This window comes from Limulus polyphemus, unplaced genomic scaffold (genome assembly GCF_000517525.1).
Source record: "Limulus polyphemus unplaced genomic scaffold, Limulus_polyphemus-2.1.2 Scaffold799, whole genome shotgun sequence".
Classification (NCBI taxonomy): Eukaryota; Metazoa; Arthropoda; class Merostomata; order Xiphosura; family Limulidae; genus Limulus; species Limulus polyphemus.
In genome coordinates this window covers 80989-98018 of record NW_013666409.1, presented here as the reverse complement: position 1 = coordinate 98018, position 17030 = coordinate 80989, and the positions used below count along the sequence as shown (strand labels likewise).

At 33.8% G+C, this 17030-nt stretch overlaps 1 protein-coding gene across 1 annotated transcript; it reads left to right on the top strand.

Moving 5' to 3' along the window:
- The first annotated feature begins 6829 nt into the window (after window positions 1–6829).
- On the top strand, window positions 6830–8125 carry LOC106460576 (insulinoma-associated protein 1a-like). The gene has a single exon (XM_013920295.1). The coding sequence runs from the start codon at window positions 6830–6832 to the stop codon at window positions 8123–8125; it is 1296 nt and encodes a 431-aa protein (XP_013775749.1).
- The last annotated feature ends 8905 nt before the right edge of the window (window positions 8126–17030 follow it).

The following is a 17030-nucleotide window of genomic DNA, read 5'->3' as shown; positions in this document are numbered from 1 at the left end:
ATCACTTAATGAGAAGATGAAAAATACTGGCCAGATGGCATATTTCACTCACGGTATTTCTGCTTCCAAACGAAAAACAAAACCTAAATTCAACTATGTATACATTAGTTCGGGCAATAACATTCAGAAAACCGTTGACTGTTTTGGACAGAAATATGTATAAACAATGCTAGTATTACTTAACTGACGAAAACTTGCTACTGAAAATATAATTATCATTGAACTCTATAAACACGTGCCACGCACACACACATTATGTACAGATGTCATATATAATATATTATCTATAGTTGTACTTATAAAATGCATGTTCGTTCTCCAGCAAGTAACACGTGCGAGTGAAGCTTATGTCATTGTTCTTCACTTAGAACAGACTGGATTCACCAACAGGTAAAGTATTCAAGTGTGTCGAAAATCACATTGTTTCGGGTGTTCCCTTTGTTAGTTGACTTACAATACTCTGTGAGCCAACTCTGGGTCTCATCGGACAGTAGAACAGTTCCAGAATTTTTAATATACTTCTCTGGCATATCAGTTACAATTTGCATCCCATTTTAGGACTACAAAACTTGGATTAATCTGTTTTATCTGAGTGACACGTGTCACCTATTTCACTTTCTCACGATTAGAAGAATATTTAAAAACTGTTGAGCGGAAAAGTTACAGTTGAATAGTTCACAATGAAAAGTGCAACATACTTTAAACACCAGCTGTAGTTGTTTTATAAACGACGAACTGCTACCGTGATAAAGCATTTTTCAAACAGTTACAACAGGTGGATGCGAACTGCTACACTTTGATATAAATGCCTAACCTACACATAAAACTCCTATAAAAAATAAACAGTTTAAACAGTTATGTTGTGTTAAAGATAATACAGACTTTTCTAGTTTCATTTATGAACTTCAGACGTACTCTTGTATTGAACAGGAGTGAGGACTCGGAGTCATTGTGTGTAAACGTACGATTGAAATAAACACTGTTGATGAAAAATAAGGACTTGTCGCTGAATTAAATAATTTTGGTTCTATTAAGAATCATGTTGCCAAAGTCTGTTGAAGGGAAGACTGATGTGGAAAAATGAAAACTTTCCGTTTTATATAAATATTACTTCCGAAGTGAAGCCTTTTTGTTTCATTTAGAAATTACTACTGAGTGAATGGATATGTCGCTGAAATGTAACGACTTACTATTGAAGTGAAGAATGTCGATAAAGATGTCGCTGAAGTGTGAGGACTACACTGTTGAAGTTAAAGCTGTTGATGAACATGTCACTGAAGTCTGAGGACCACACTGTTTAAGTGAAGACTGTTGATGAACAAGTTGCTGAGGCGAAGACTGATGATGAACATATCGTTGAAGTGTCAAAAATTACAGTTGATTTAAAGGCTGTAGATGAACATATGGTTGAAGTGTGAGAAATTACAGTTGATTTAAAAGCTGCAGATGAACATATCGTTGAAGTGTGAGAAATTACAGTTCAATTAGACTGCAGATTAACATATGGTTGAAGTGTAAGAAATTACAGTTCAATTAAAGCTGTCCTAAACATATCGTTGAAGTGTGAGAAATTACAGTTGATTTAAAGGCTGTAGATGAACATATTGTTGAAGTGTGAGAAATTACAGTTCAATTAAAGCTGTTGATTAACATATGGTTGAGTGTAAGAAATTACAGTTCAATTAAAGCTGTTGATTAACATATAGTTGAAGTGTAAGAAACTACAATTGAATTAAAGCTGTCATAAACATATCGTTGAAGTGTGAGAAATTACAGTTGATTTAAAGGCTGTAGATGAACATATCGTTGAAGTGTGAGAAATTACAGTTCAATTAGAGCTGTAGATGAACATATGGCTGAGGTGTAAGAAATTACAGTTGAATTAAAGCTGTTGATGGACATGTCGTTGAAGTGTGAAAAATTACAGTTCGATTAAAGCTGTGATAAACATATCGTTGAAGTTTGAGAAATTACAGTTGATTTAAAGGCTGTTGATGAACATATCGTTGAAGTGTAAGAAATTACAGTTGAATTAAAGCTGTTGATGGACATGTCGTTGAAGTGTGAAAAATTATAGTTCGATTAAAGCTGTGATAAACATATCGTTAAGTGTGAGAAAATACAGTTGATTTAAAAGCTGCAAATGAACATATCGTTGAAGTGTGAGAAGTTACAGTTCAATTAGAGCTGTAGATGAACATATCGTTGAAGTGTGAGAAATTACAGTTCAATTAGAGCTGCAGATTAACATATGGTTGAAGTGTAAGAAATTACAGTTCAATTAAATCTGTCATAAACATATCGTTGAAGTGTGAGAAATTACAGTTGATTTAAAGGCTGTAGATGAATATATCGTTGAAGTGGGAGAAATTACAGTTCAATTAGAGCTGTTGATGAACATATGGTTGAAGTGTAAGAAACTACAGTTGAATTAAAGCTGTTGATGAACATGTCGTTGAAGTGTGAAAAATTACAGTTCGATTATAGATGTGATAAACATTCAGTTGAAGTTTGAGAAATTACAGTTGATTTAAAGGCTGTAGATGAACATATCGTTGAAGTGGGAGAAATTACAGTTCAATTAAAGTTATTGATTAACATATGGTTGAAGTGTAAGAAATTACAGTTGAATTAAAGCTGTGATAAACATATCGTTGAAGTGTGAGAAATTACTGTTCAGTTAGAGCTGTTGATTAACATATGGTTGAAGTGTAAGAAATCACAGTTGAATTAAAGGCTGTTGATGAATATATGTTGAAGTGTGAGATTATACTGTTTAAGTAAATACTGCTTTCAAAGAGTGAGAAGTTATCATTATATGGTTTAATTTTGAAGCGAAGGCGACTAAGTTTTGAAAAATGAGAATGTTATCAATGCAATATTTCAGCCACAGGTTTAATTCTAGCACTATACGTTTTAAAGCAATATAACAAATTATTTTATCACTTAAAAACCACGCCACCTTTTTATTATGAAAAACTGGTATTTATAAATGTTTAAATGGATTCGCGAGATATACTGCTTGGATCAAATACCACCGTTTGTTCCCTTTTAGGAATAAACCTGAAGCTTTCGTTGTATCTTGATTCCTGTAATTTTTGCTATTTTAATTCAAAGGTGAGAGGGGGGAGCAATTATTTAAATATATTTACTGTTGCGTGCTGCTTTGCTAAAGATTTCTTCGTGATCTGCATTTTCTAGGATAATGTTCTAGTCGGTTCACAGGTTCCCAAAGAGCCCCCCCCCCAGTCTTTTTAGGTCCCTCACGATAGTTAAGGACGGCTCTGTGTAAATTTCTCCCACTAGATCTAGTTGAGCAACTGACTCGGTTGATATCATCATTTGAATATCCTGTTGTTTATACAAAAAAACGACATTGAAAATTATTCCTGCCTTTTTTTTTCTTTTTTTTTTGTCTAATTGATTTAGAATAATTCTTAGTTTGGTACTTATTAAACAAAAGGCTACACAGTGGACTGTCTGTGCTCTGCCCATCACCTTATCGAAACCCGATTTTTTGCGTCTTAAGCTAGCAGACTTACCGCTGAGCCACGGGGGGAGCAAATAATTATTAAAAATATGTATATATTTTTTTTTTCAAAACGAATCATGAAATTTTTAGGAACGGAAACTACCTGTTTGATGTCATGAAACGAAGACGGGTCATTGTCCCATAATGTAAATTTCCTATTAAGTTACTTACTCATGGAAATAAAGATTAACTGAATAACATGATTCTTCTACGAAACATCATCCACATAGCAAAGCTTTAAAACACGGTTTTGTAACTTTGTTTGATTTGTCATTTTCCCATTATCGACTTTTTTCTGAAACTGAATATTCAAAATGAATTAGAATTAAAGAGAATTCCTCTCAAATTTCCAGAATACTAAACAATATGTTTTCCACGAGGCTTACTTTAAACTTTGTGATTTATACATATCTCTATCACAAAAGAGCACTATGACGACAGGAAACACTATAACAACTTTAAAATATAAATAAACAAGGCTTTCTAGTGTGGGTAATAATGTAATTGCATGGCAAAGTATAGCGTCTGTTTTGTTCAATTTCGTACAAAGCTACTCGAGGGTTTTCTGCGCTAACCATCCATAATTTATAAGTGATAGACTAAGAGTAAAGCAGCTAGTCAACATCACCCACAACAAACTCTTAAGCTACTCATTTATCAACGAAAAAGGCGATTGTCTGTTACATTACAACGCTCCATAGCTTAAAGAGTAGGCATTTTCGATGATGGGATTCGAACCAGCGATGTGTAGATTGCGAGTCAAGTTCCCTATCCACCAAGCTCCCGATGGGAAGCGTCAGCACTATAAAACTCCCGTTAGGGTGATGGGTCATTTTCAGAATTTTATTTATTTCTTATTGTTTGTTTGTTTCGTTTTAGCTTTACGATTCATGTTACTTTAGATAAATATTCGTAATTCATATTAAAAGTTCCACACTGTTAAAAAGTCGATGAAAACACTTGTCTAGTTTGTAACTACTCGTGAATACTTTAGGGCTAACTAACAATAGTTTCGAAGAGTCTATTCTTTGACACGCGTACGTGTAATGAATTATTTGATAATATTCTCTATAGAATATAATGTAGGGCATAAATTTAACCAACCTTTACAGTTTGATAAGAAGAACCAATATTAAAGTCCATGTGGAATATTGTGTACTAAATGAACGCATAAAGAACTATCGCAGTTTCATTAACATTCTTAAAAACGATGAAGCTATCTATCTCTTGATTTCGCGAAGAACAGTACTCAATTTAGAAAAAAAAAATAGTCCAAAAATGTAAAATTTTTTTCATGAACAATATATAACATAAAAACTACTTTTAGGTCAAAATCAAAGCTATTATTATCTCCTCTGAACCTGCCCCTTCCTCCATTTTTCTTTTTTTTTTTTAGATTTGAGTTATTTAGTAATCATTGTGGTTAAGTGTTCAAACGTTTTCCAAATTTACGTGAATTATATAGTTACGTACGAAAGTTTGTTGTAGCTTATTTCAAAACTATTCCTTGTGCCTATCGCTTAAATTTGTACGTTTGTACATAAGATATAGTTGCATTTCTAACCAACTTCTCTAGTATTATTTTGTTTAAATACACATATATTACAAGGGTTTTTTAAATGAAAAACAAACATAGCTAGGTTTCTTTTTCTATTGCCTCCTTTCTGGTGGCTTAACGGTAAGTCTACAGACTTACAATGCTTAAATTCAGGTTTCGATACCCGTAGTTTGTAGAGAATAGATAGCCTACTGTGAAGCCTTGCGCTTAACAACAACCAAATCTTCTTCTATTCCTCTCTTTTAATTGTTCTTCATTTGTATATTCTAAATAAATAGATATTAATATTAACTTCCGATCAAAACAAGCTTAAATAATTCAATATTCTGTTTCTACGTTCTTATTTGCAATGATTAGAAAGCATTGTTTTATCAATGTGATATGCTCGCTGTTAGCGACATTTTCGGCCGTAATCCAGACAATATCTCATAAGATTAGGCCAGCTTAAGAGATATATTTTAACCCCATATCCACCTACTAAGTTAACAATCCAAAATATTCTTTATAACAAAAATATGATGCTAAAAATAAATATGTTAACCATTCTAAACAATACTGTTAACGAATGTATCATCAAAGAGAGAATATAATGTAACTGCCTTACGTCTCTTCGACCTCCTGGTTTTTCACGAACGCTCGTGATTGTTAGTTTGTTTGTACTTAAGTGCTAAACTACTCAACTGGATATCTTCACTCTGTCTATCGCAGATACAGAACCCCTATTTTCCGCGTTATAACTCCTGTAGTTTACCGCTTAACCACCAGGGAATGCAAACGCTCGTAAGACAAGTAATTTCATTTAACAACTGATTATTACATATTGTATTGAAGCGGAGACATTGGCTGTCGCCAAATTACATGTTTGTTTTTGTTTTTGTTTTGCCAATAATTCTGCATGTTTTATACAGAGTATAGGTACTTTGAAATAAATGTATTTTATACATTTGAATTTACTGTTTCATATACTGGTCAAGGCAGTTCACCCTTAAAGATTAGTCAGTCATTTCGTTATACAAATCTATCTCTTCGTTAACTTCGAAGTCTTATTTACTTTTATTTCTTGTTGTTGTTGTTAAATAAAAAACATGATTTTAAAGAAATCTGTAAGGCTGGAAAATTTGTTGCATATTTCATTGACCAAGATAATATAAAACTGATATTTTTGTGTTCTACATGATATACGATATATCTTTACTATATCTTTTACTGGTTTACATACAAAACATATACACTTTTTTGTGCTTACTGATAGATACTTTTGTCCTATTCTTTTTGGACCCAGAGAAATATCAGTGGTACCTTGAACAGGTTTCGGTAAATACTAGAGCGGTTAGATAACTGATGAAAGAAACAAGGTAACAGCGATTTTTATACGATTTCTACAAACTTATATTTGTATACTATCAACTTTCAAATTTGAAGGGGGAAGAAAGAAAGAAATTAATATTTTCATTGGCTGAATTATCAGAGGTTTGGTGACGTTTATCCAATAAAATTTCACGCTTGCTACTCATTGATGCTCTGAGGCGGAGCAAGCACCACGTGATCACTGAAAAGCACGAGGAATAAAAGACAAAGGTATGTGATACGGTTGTAGCCAAAATTACTGTAATGTAGGAGAGAACGTGAGCAACCGTACGCACGTGCTCAACAAACGCCGTTGCTTGGCAAATCAATCAGCTGGCAGTAGTGTTGAATGTCTCTCTTTCCTTGTTATGCTGTGAAACCGTCCTCCTACCATGCCACGCGGGTTCCTGGTGAAAAGGTCCGGCTGTCACCCACATACCTACCTAGACGCTCGACCTAGACAGTGTGTAGACATAGCGCATAGAACTATTACTTTAGAGAAAGATAGTCAACATAATCCTATTTCTGTAGGCTCGAAGATTTTCTCGACATTCTCACACGTTCGTAGAACAGAAGCAGAACAACGTGATAGCTGCTCAGTAACTTCAATTCCGTCAATAGTGGTTAGTGGCCTGGCGAAAGAACAAGATGAACCATTGGAGTTAACCACAGTACGTCGATGTGGGACCCCAACAAAGGAAACATCTCTGCTGGATCAGCTTCCTGCAACTCCTCCTCGACCTCTCAGAGCTCCCCAACCACCCCATTTGTGTCCGACTCCTAAAAAGAGAACCCTGTCAACAAGTCCCGATACTGAACGTAAAACAAAGTCTCTTCGGAAAGGAAAATTTGCTCGTAATCTAAATTTTGACGATGATAAGACGTCTCCAGTTTCAGGAATGTTTATCCTCGATCTGGACAGTGATGAAGAAGTGACCGGGTCTGTAAAACAAGGTGACATCGATCCTAGTCTTAACTTGGTATCCGTTAGCGAAGAAGCCAAAGCCGAGCTGGCCAAAATTGACAACAAGCTGGGGGCCTACACGTGCCAATTATGTAAGGATGAATTCGTCGATGCTTTCTGTCTCGCTCAGCACCGCTGTTCTCGCATAGTTCACGTGGAATACCGTTGTCCGGACTGTGACAAAGTGTTTAACTGCCCAGCCAACTTGGCTTCTCACCGTCGCTGGCACAAACCTCGCCAAGATACTGTAGCCACATCAACCAAGTTCCCTGCCACCCAGACAAAGCCCTCCTCCACTGAAAACGTAGCTACTCCTTCGTCAGATCCACCTGTGCTAGAGTCGGGTGCAGGAGAAATTAAGGAAGGAGAAAAGTTTGGGTGTGAGGTATGCGGGAAGAAGTTCAAGCGACAGACATATCTTAAAAAACACATCCAAACACATAATAAAGTAATGGAAAATTCCGAAATAGACTATTTCTGCCAATGTGGCAAAGCTTTCAGAAGTCTGGCGGATCGTTCCAAACACAACTTAATTCACCCTGGACTGTTATCTTCACTCCAGGACCCTCACCTGGGAGACATCTTCTACCCATGCAAGTTCTGCCCAAGCATCTTCTACAGCCCAGGAGGCTTGAGCCACCATCTTACCAGCTACCACCCGGTGGAAAGCAGGAGACTCCTTCTACAACAACTCCCAAACATTACTTCCCAGTTCCCTGCTTAGTGAACATATTAACTATTATACTCTTTTTTTTTTCTAGTCAGCCTCGTGACGACTTGATACTCCAGTAGTCCACATGGATTTAGCCTTTAATTTTCTGTTATTCAACCTAGTGAAAATACCAAGATTCATTTCGACCAGACCTTCAAATGGAGCACCATAAAACAAATCATTCTTTATCAGCAAGTCAACTAGTCAGATTCAAGTGTGAAAATAAGTACATTTCGTTACAGTTTTCTTCTTATTATTATATTTTATTAGATATAGCCTAAAGTATAGAATTGTTTTTATTTTATTTATATATATATATATACGTGTGTGTGTGTATAAAGCCACAAACGATAATGTTATACACTCCTTGTTTCCTTTTGGACTCTAATTATCTCTAAAGGTACATTATTATACTCTTCGCTAATAACGGGAAGATATTTTACACTTCGTAGGTTAATAGCAGTATTATAGCTGGTTGATATCTCTAAAGATACATTATTATACTCTTCGCTAATAACGGGAAGATATTTTACACCTCGTAGGTTAATAGCAGTATTATAGCTGGTTGATATCTCTAAAGATACATTATTATACTCTTCGCTAATAACGGGAAGCTATTTTACACCTCGTAGGTTAATAGCAGTATTATAGCTGGTTGAGTAATGTGTTTTAACCGTCTCTCATGCGGGTGTAAAAAGTCCAGACAAGCATACGAACTGCAGAAATAAAACTGTCTACTGCACATCTGAATTAGCAGATATATCAGTCTTAAAAAACACGTACAATAAACTGATATTATATGTAATATTATTCGGCACAGTTTTATTCATTTATTTTGTATGTGAGTATGTTCCAACAGGAACTTTTCTATTCCGTTGTATCTCGTTTTGACCATTATGTGAAAGGCATGGTCTTCTTGCCGATTTGTTAAGAGTTATGGAAATCTTTAGGGATTTGTAATCATTCTAAGTTTGGAATTAGGACTGTTCCTCTGTTGGTTCTTGAGTGGAACACGTTTCGATCCTTGTACCGAAGCTTTATATTAAAATAAAAACCGAAATGTCGTCCCACTCAAGAAAGAGCAGAGGAACAGTTTGCATTTCAACCCAACCCACTGGTGTTGTTTTAAAAATGTTGTTCATTGCCACTGTGCTGTAGTGGAATAGAGCCCGGCTACCATTTTTCCTGCTACAGGGATCGAATCTATGTGTGTGTGTGTGTGTATTTTACAGGTGCACTGAACACTTTGTTCGTGTAAAGTATGCGTGTATGTGAAAATTGTCCATCTTTGCAGAAGTTGTTTTGGTTTTCTTTCATGCTTTTGTCAACCGATGTTGTAAAGAAAGCTTTTAATATGAATATATATTTATATATATGTGTGTGTGTGTGTGCGCGCGCGGGCGAGCGTGTGCATATAATCAAACGTTATGAAGGTTGGTAGCTGTTGTAACTATATGTTACTCAGAAGTTACAGAAGACATTAAAATTGTTTGCTACGTTTATAGTATTGCAATTCAAATCGATTCAAGAATTGATACGTTGCTTTGTCTCGTGTAAGCCTTTCAATCCGTCCTCTTCTTTTGAAATCTTTACATATACGTAAACATAGTGTATATATTTATAATACACAAAGGTGTTAGTTCTTCAGCGTGCTCGGATTCTCGCATATCTTTTTGTATTTTAGTTGCTTGAACGTAAGTGGTTATTACTTGGTAAAATCAGCACTTCTATTTTTGTAAGTTCGTAATTTGTAAGCTAGTCTTCTTAAACTTCTTGAAATGATGTAAGAAATATAAAAGGCTTCATCTTATTAAGAAAAATTTGGGAAGATAGTTTCTGCAAATGTGTAAATTGCACCGCCGCTTTGCTTGACAAATAGTTTCAGAAACATGTCTACCTTAATTCTATGGAAAGAAACTTTCACGCAAAGTATTATGTGTGATGTATATTTTTGTCTGACGGATATATTTTCACGAAACGTATAATGAGTGGTTTATTTTGTTCAATGGATATTTTCACGAAACGTGTTACATATTTGGCGTAATTGTGTTAACGTAAACGTATTATAAGTATCATAACGTTTTTAAGAAGCATATGCGTATTATAGTTATATTCGACGAATGTTTCCAGGAAACGTTTGACGTGTATTGTAATTATTAATGAATATTTTCACTACATTAATCGTAATCTTGTTTTTCAGGAAATGTAAAACATACGACATGAAAATATTTGACAAAATATTTTCGAATTTCGCGTTTTCTTTGTCGTTTTTTTTTCTCTGCAGTACACCAAATCAAGAGGAATTTTTCGAATATGTGTAGAATATATTTCACATTTGTATGTTATAAACAATATTAAGAGAGTTAATCGGTATTTTTTCGTCAAAGAATCGTCATTACAGTAACATATTTCAAGCGTTGCTTATTATGTTCATAAAATATGTTTCTAAGAGAAAAAGAAAGCATAATTACGAGAGCTAAGATGGCCCCTAACTAAAAACTGCGCCCAATATTTCCTTGTTGACCCCTTACTGTAAAATTATCTTTTTTCACCTCTTTGTTTTCTCTCTCAAATCTATAAACTCTTGGCTAAAACTGTTTTTCACGAGGAAACTTGCAATTCTTCGTTGATTTTTTTTATGTCTCTAAGGTTTGGGATAGAGCTGCTCAACTTTACTGCCCCTTTACTCGACTACCAGTCAGTTTTTATTACAATATCAAAATAGATGATTTAAATGTATCAGATTCCCAAGAAACACCCAAAAAGTTCCTGTTTTCTGGACAGATATAGCATCTCTTTTACCACATTCACTTATAAAACAAACACGTGTAAATCAAAGTAAATATTTTTTACTTTAAATATACCAACTCATCCTACCTCATTGCTCCATTGAAGACGTCAGCAATCCGAGCTGATCTTTCCACTGAAAGTATAAACCCATTCTATCCCATTTTTTCAGTGAATATCAACACGTACTAGCTCATCTTCCCACTGAATTTATCAACCGGTTTATCTACTATTTCCACTAAATATATCAACGTCCTAGTCCATCCTGTCACTAAATTTAACAAATGTCTTAGTTCAAATCTGCAATGAATGTACCAATGTCCTAGTCAGTCTTGTCATTGAGTTTATTAGCGTCCTAGCCCATCTTGTCGCTAAGTTTAATATTGTCACTGAATTTATGAAATGTCCTAACCTACCTTGTCACTCAACTTATCAACCATCCTAGCCCATATTTCCACTGAGTATATCAATCGTAGCCCATTTTTACACCGAACTTATCAACCATCCTAGCCCATATTTCCACTGAGTATATCAATCGTAGCCCATTTTTACACCGAACTTATCAACGTTTCTATTCATATTTCGTCTTAAGTTACCAACATCCTATATCCCATCTTGTTACCGGCTTATCCACGTCCTCGCCCATCTTTTAACTGAATTTATCAACGTCCTAGCTCACATTTCCGTTAAATATATACACTGTTCTAGTCTGTCATAACATTAGACATGCGCCCATTAATAACTTATATATATATCCTTAAAAACAACATTTTCGCTCCTTTATTTTTGGAGTAGTTGTTTTTCTCTTTCTAACTTCTTTCAATTCAAACTGCCTGAAGACCAAAGTGTAGCGATTATTTTTTTGTAGCCCTCATACATATTTCATGATTTAAATTACATTTCTTGAAATGTAACCATTAATCTCTACCTGCTTGATTATACTTCTGATACTGATATATTCTAGATCATGTTTTACAAAATGCATACTTTTCTTGTTTCTTTGATCATATTTTAATTGGATACTCGTCTGTTTTTTCTTGTTGTTTTTTAAATCAGTCCACGGAAAATAATCTATTCGACTTTTATTTCTGTTGTTTTTTCCTAAAGTTGCATTAAAAGATACCTTTCCGCTGGACTGTAGTTGTGGTGTGAGAATAATATCTTTAAAATGTTATTTTTGCTTTAAATATGAAATCACTATTCAACGAGTCACCCTATACACCTGTGCTGCCACCTATGTTTCAAAAGGTCTTGCATTTTTTTTTCTTTTTTGAGTGAAGTGTATACGTGTACGTTCAAGTTGAGATACTAGTCTTGTCAATAACAATGCTGAGAGTAAAATTATTAAAACCAATTGTTTGTTTTTAGAGCAAAGCCACGTTGAGCTATCTGCTGTGCCCATCACGGGCAATCAAGCCCCGGACTTCAACGCTATAAATCCGTAAACTTACCACTGTTCCACCGGTGGACTGTTTAAACCACCAACTAACACGTACACCCTAAGCGATGTTTATTTTTCCATCTATGATGCTGGCTTTGATAGCAAAGTTAGCCATTTTTAATATTAAAAATTAAAGGATATTTAGTTAAAATAAAAATTTGCTGGAGGCCATTGAGCTAGCAAAAAAACACTTTCTTCGCAGATTTAGATATCACGATTGATACTAGAAAATTGTTACATTTTTTAAATATTATATTTCTTTCTTCCGTGTCTGAAAACAAACAAAACAAGCTAATGGTGTTACTTTTTCTTATTAATGTCTCAGATAGCTTTTGTCAAAAAAATAGTTTTAGTATTTTTAACCTGTTTTTTTTGTTGTTAGTTTCAGTAATATTTAAATTATTATAGAAAGTAAAACTCTTTTAGATCCAAAGTAATTTCACTGAATAGTTAACAGTCGGTTTTCAACAGTGTAAAGTGCATAATTCGGAAGTTCTCTGTTATTTTAGGATTAGAAAAAAACATTTACACTGTTTAAATATTCGTTGCAATAGAATTTCACAAATTGCAATTTTGAATCTACCAACATTTCTAATTGGCTAAGAAGCTAAAGTTTGATATGATAGGATATTACTGGAAAACTCAGCTAAAGAAAAGTCAAATATAATTTCTCTGTCTATATTGAAACAAAACCTTTTCTTCTGTATAAGCATATTTACATAAAGCTACATAAAAGCCGTCCATGGGGGGTAAATGTTAAAAGATCAAATAAAAGGCATGATTCAAAACGTCCTTCTACGTATTTTTGTACGATAATATGTTTGACCTTTGTGTCGTCTGCCTTAAAAGTCTGCGTTGTACCATACTTTACTGTGCTTTTCTTTAAAATATGTGGAATGCCTTCCAGAATATCTTCAACGCTGTTATTTCTTACAACAACAAAGAATATTTTTCAATAGTTATCTCGTAGAACTGTCTTCAATAAAAACAAGCCTTAACAGTACTTCTCGTAACATGGAACGTTGAAAACAAACAATTCTCAAAATTATACTGTTCTCTTCAGAGAAAGATAGATTTAAGCGTTGTCTTGGAAATGATTTGGATTGTCTTCAGAATTGTTTTAGATAACAGAGAAACATTATATCATAACACGCCCTATGTTCAACATTGTTGTGGACAACACACCAATGTCTTGTAAAACGGACTGTTACCAACATTATTTTGGATAACATACTAACTATGTTCAACACTGTTGTGGACAACACACCAATGTCTTGTAAAACGGACTGTTACCAACATTATTTTGGATAACATAATAACTATGTTCAACATTGTTGTGGACAACACTTCAATGTCTTGTAAACCGGACTGTTACCAACATTATTTTGGATAACATACTAACTATGTTCAACATTGTTGTGGACAACACACCAATGTCTTGTAACATGAACTCTTTTTTCAAGATTAATTTTGAGCAAGACGTAGAGAGTCTTCATCCTTGCCCTGAGAAAGAAGTGGACAGTTTTCAATATCGTTCAAAAGAAATCGAGGACTGTCTTCAACATTATTCTGGACAATACATGGACAGTATTCAACATTGTTTTAAGGAAATTCCGGACAGTCTACAACATTCTTTTGGACAAAACAACACGAACTGTTTTCACTGCAGCCGTATATCTGTATGAAGTTAAAATAGTGATAGTAGTTCCCCAGATGATCTGCGCCTGTTCAGGTAACTAAAATACTAGTTTCAAAGGCTATGTGGAGTGATTGATTGAATGTGATAAAGACATTTTTAAACAGTGTCATATTTTTCTTGCTTTTTTTTTTTTTTTGTCTAGCCAACGTCTATTTTCAAGGTTTTATTTATCACACTGTAAGTTTTATTAGTGCATAGAAAACAACTGATCATTTAATCAGAGCCTTGATTTACTACATTACCATATAGTTTATAAGACACTTTCATAACGTTTGTTGTCATAAATATTTTGGAGTTTTTTTTTATAATTTTTAAACACTGATATTAACTTATACTTATAAGATTTTTTTTCAATGTTTGATATTGGAAAATACCAGAATTATCACCATTGCAGAGCAACGTTGAGCTCTGAATATATCTAATCCGTGAAAACTGGTGCTCAACCTGCTAAAACCAGTGACGTCGTTACAAGTTGTCCAATGCATTTCAAGGTTGACTTATTTGACATATTTGGAAGCGCATCTTCGTACGGTATCAGTATTTGCATGTATGAAACATTATATATATAAATATATGTATATGTTAGTATTTATTGTGTTTTAAAGCAAAGGACTAAAAAAGAACATATTTGTTGAGGTATCAGAACTTATGTGAACAATGTATCTACAGATATATATAAATATTTATATATATGTATAGTCGTAGATAGATAGATAAATAGGTAGATAGATATATATGTGTCGTGTTTAAAACAATATTTTAGTAAAGCACTAAGTGTAGTTGAAGGAAATGTGTAGTTTCATTTGTCTGGGTAGAATCTAGTCATCTACACGGAAATTATTGTTTGTATTGGTTAAGTGTGGGTTATATATATGAACACACTTACCCGGATAAAGAAAAATCTTTGATATTTCCATAGAAAACTAAGGATTTACTTTAGACTCATGGAATGTAACTTGTGTGTTTTTTCAACCGTTTTGTGTAAATTGTCTCATGTTTTTTTTATAAAATAAATAAAATTATATTCATCAAATATGCTTTATTCTTATGTTACTTTATTTCCTACAACAGATGATATCTCAACGCTAGGAGCAAGAGATTTAGTGTCGTCTTTCTTGTTTGTTTAACTCTGGTTTCCTATGACACAAATGTATGAGAATGGTTTCGCATTCTCTAGCAGGGTAACCCTCAGCAACTGGGGTAAAGTAGTTTGCTTAAGAACACAAAAACGCGCTGTCTAAAAATTGGATAATTTCGGTATTAAAATATCAAGACAAAGGTTATTGATACTATCTATTAGTTAATCGAAAAATGTTGACGTATAATTATGGTTTAGGGCTAGTTTAACCAATTGTACTGTAACAGACACGAGATCAGGATGCTACAAAACTGTAACTGATAACAGAGCATCATTCAGACTTAGATTAATTCTTACTTACTTATACTCTGGGTGGTGATTTTGGTTACGTCTTTCAACCTCAACGTGTTTGAGGACAACCAGGGGTGTTCAGAAGCTTTTTTCCGCTTCTCTTCAACCCCGCTGCTTGGTGAGGGATGTACATATTCGTGAGTGGTTAAATTAATCAACATCTGTGTGCTTTTAAAAGGGTAACTTTGATGTTCAAAGGTCACAATCAGCGCTTTATTGGGAAAAGTTGTACGATCGCTCTCTTACAAAGTAGAGAACAGAGCAGTATTATAAAACTGTACTTTAACAAACTTCGGAACATAATGTAATTACACTGTACTATAGCAAAATAAATAACAGAGTAGTGTTATAAGAGTGTACTATAACAAACTCAAGAAAATAGTGTTGTAAGACTGTAATACAATATATTTGTGAACAAAGAAGTGTCATAAAACTGTACTATTAATAATAATACTAATACATCACAAGTTATACTTATAATTGAATAATACGTTTGCCATAATTGTTGAATTACATGTTTATTAAAACTTAGGACATGATTGGTAAGCCTTATTTAGGCTTACGCTCTTAGACTACTTTTAACTGACAACTCTGATGGCCTTTCACAATTTTATGAAGTAAGAAGATAATTTCTCTGTCTATAAAATATTATTACAAACATTAATCTTTTTTTTTCTTTCTAGATCGTTGTTTTCCACAAAGTATACTCGCCTTGGATGCATATCCATCCGGGCGTTTAGTCTTGAGTTTTACTCAGACAAACACGTATTAGTTTCTTCAAGTTACACTTTAACTACTGAGATATAATTTTGTTCCAATTTTAATATTACGAATGTAAAAAAAGATGAATTTTAACTTAGGTGAGTGTGGAAGAGGTATTCAGGTCACACGCGTTGATTTAACTCGTCGACTGTAGTTAAAGGGTTAAACACGTTTTGTCCAACTATTTTGTTAACGTTTTTACTTTTATTTTGTATGATTTCCTTTCTTGACTTTGAGTCTTGTTCACTGACCATTTATCATAAACTCTTTAACTATTGATATTATGAGTAACGTTTAGCTACATTTTTATGTCCATGAAATAACGTAGATGAAGATCACTTCTATATATGACGTCAGCAACTCGGTAAATACCGGACATCCAGGAACACAACTTATAAATGTATACTGAATGTAAAAAAGGGAACAATTTGCTGGATTTTGTGAAATACGACAAGTATACGGCAATCATCAGTGACGTCAGTATTCACAACTGATAACTCCAGTATAACAGTGAAATTGTTTACAATTTACCCTCAATTTTATGTTCAAAATTGTTGTCAATTACGTACAAGTTAGTTAACCGTAATTTAATCTTAACCTTTATTTGAAACTACTGTATTGTCCGATTTGTGATGGCATTTTGAAAACTATATTACTTAAATGACGTTTGAAATTATGTTTATATTATGGTAGCTGTTTTAAAACCATTTATTCTTAATTATAATTTGAGCTTATGTTCGGAATGACTTCTTATTATATGTTATATAACAAAGACCATCCTTTGACCAATAAAAAAAGG

What these genes read in the sequence shown, in the direction of transcription:
- LOC106460576 (XM_013920295.1), top strand. Translation starts at nt 6,830, where the DNA reads ATGCCACGCGGGTTCCTGGTGAAAAGGTCCGGCTGTCACCCACATACC.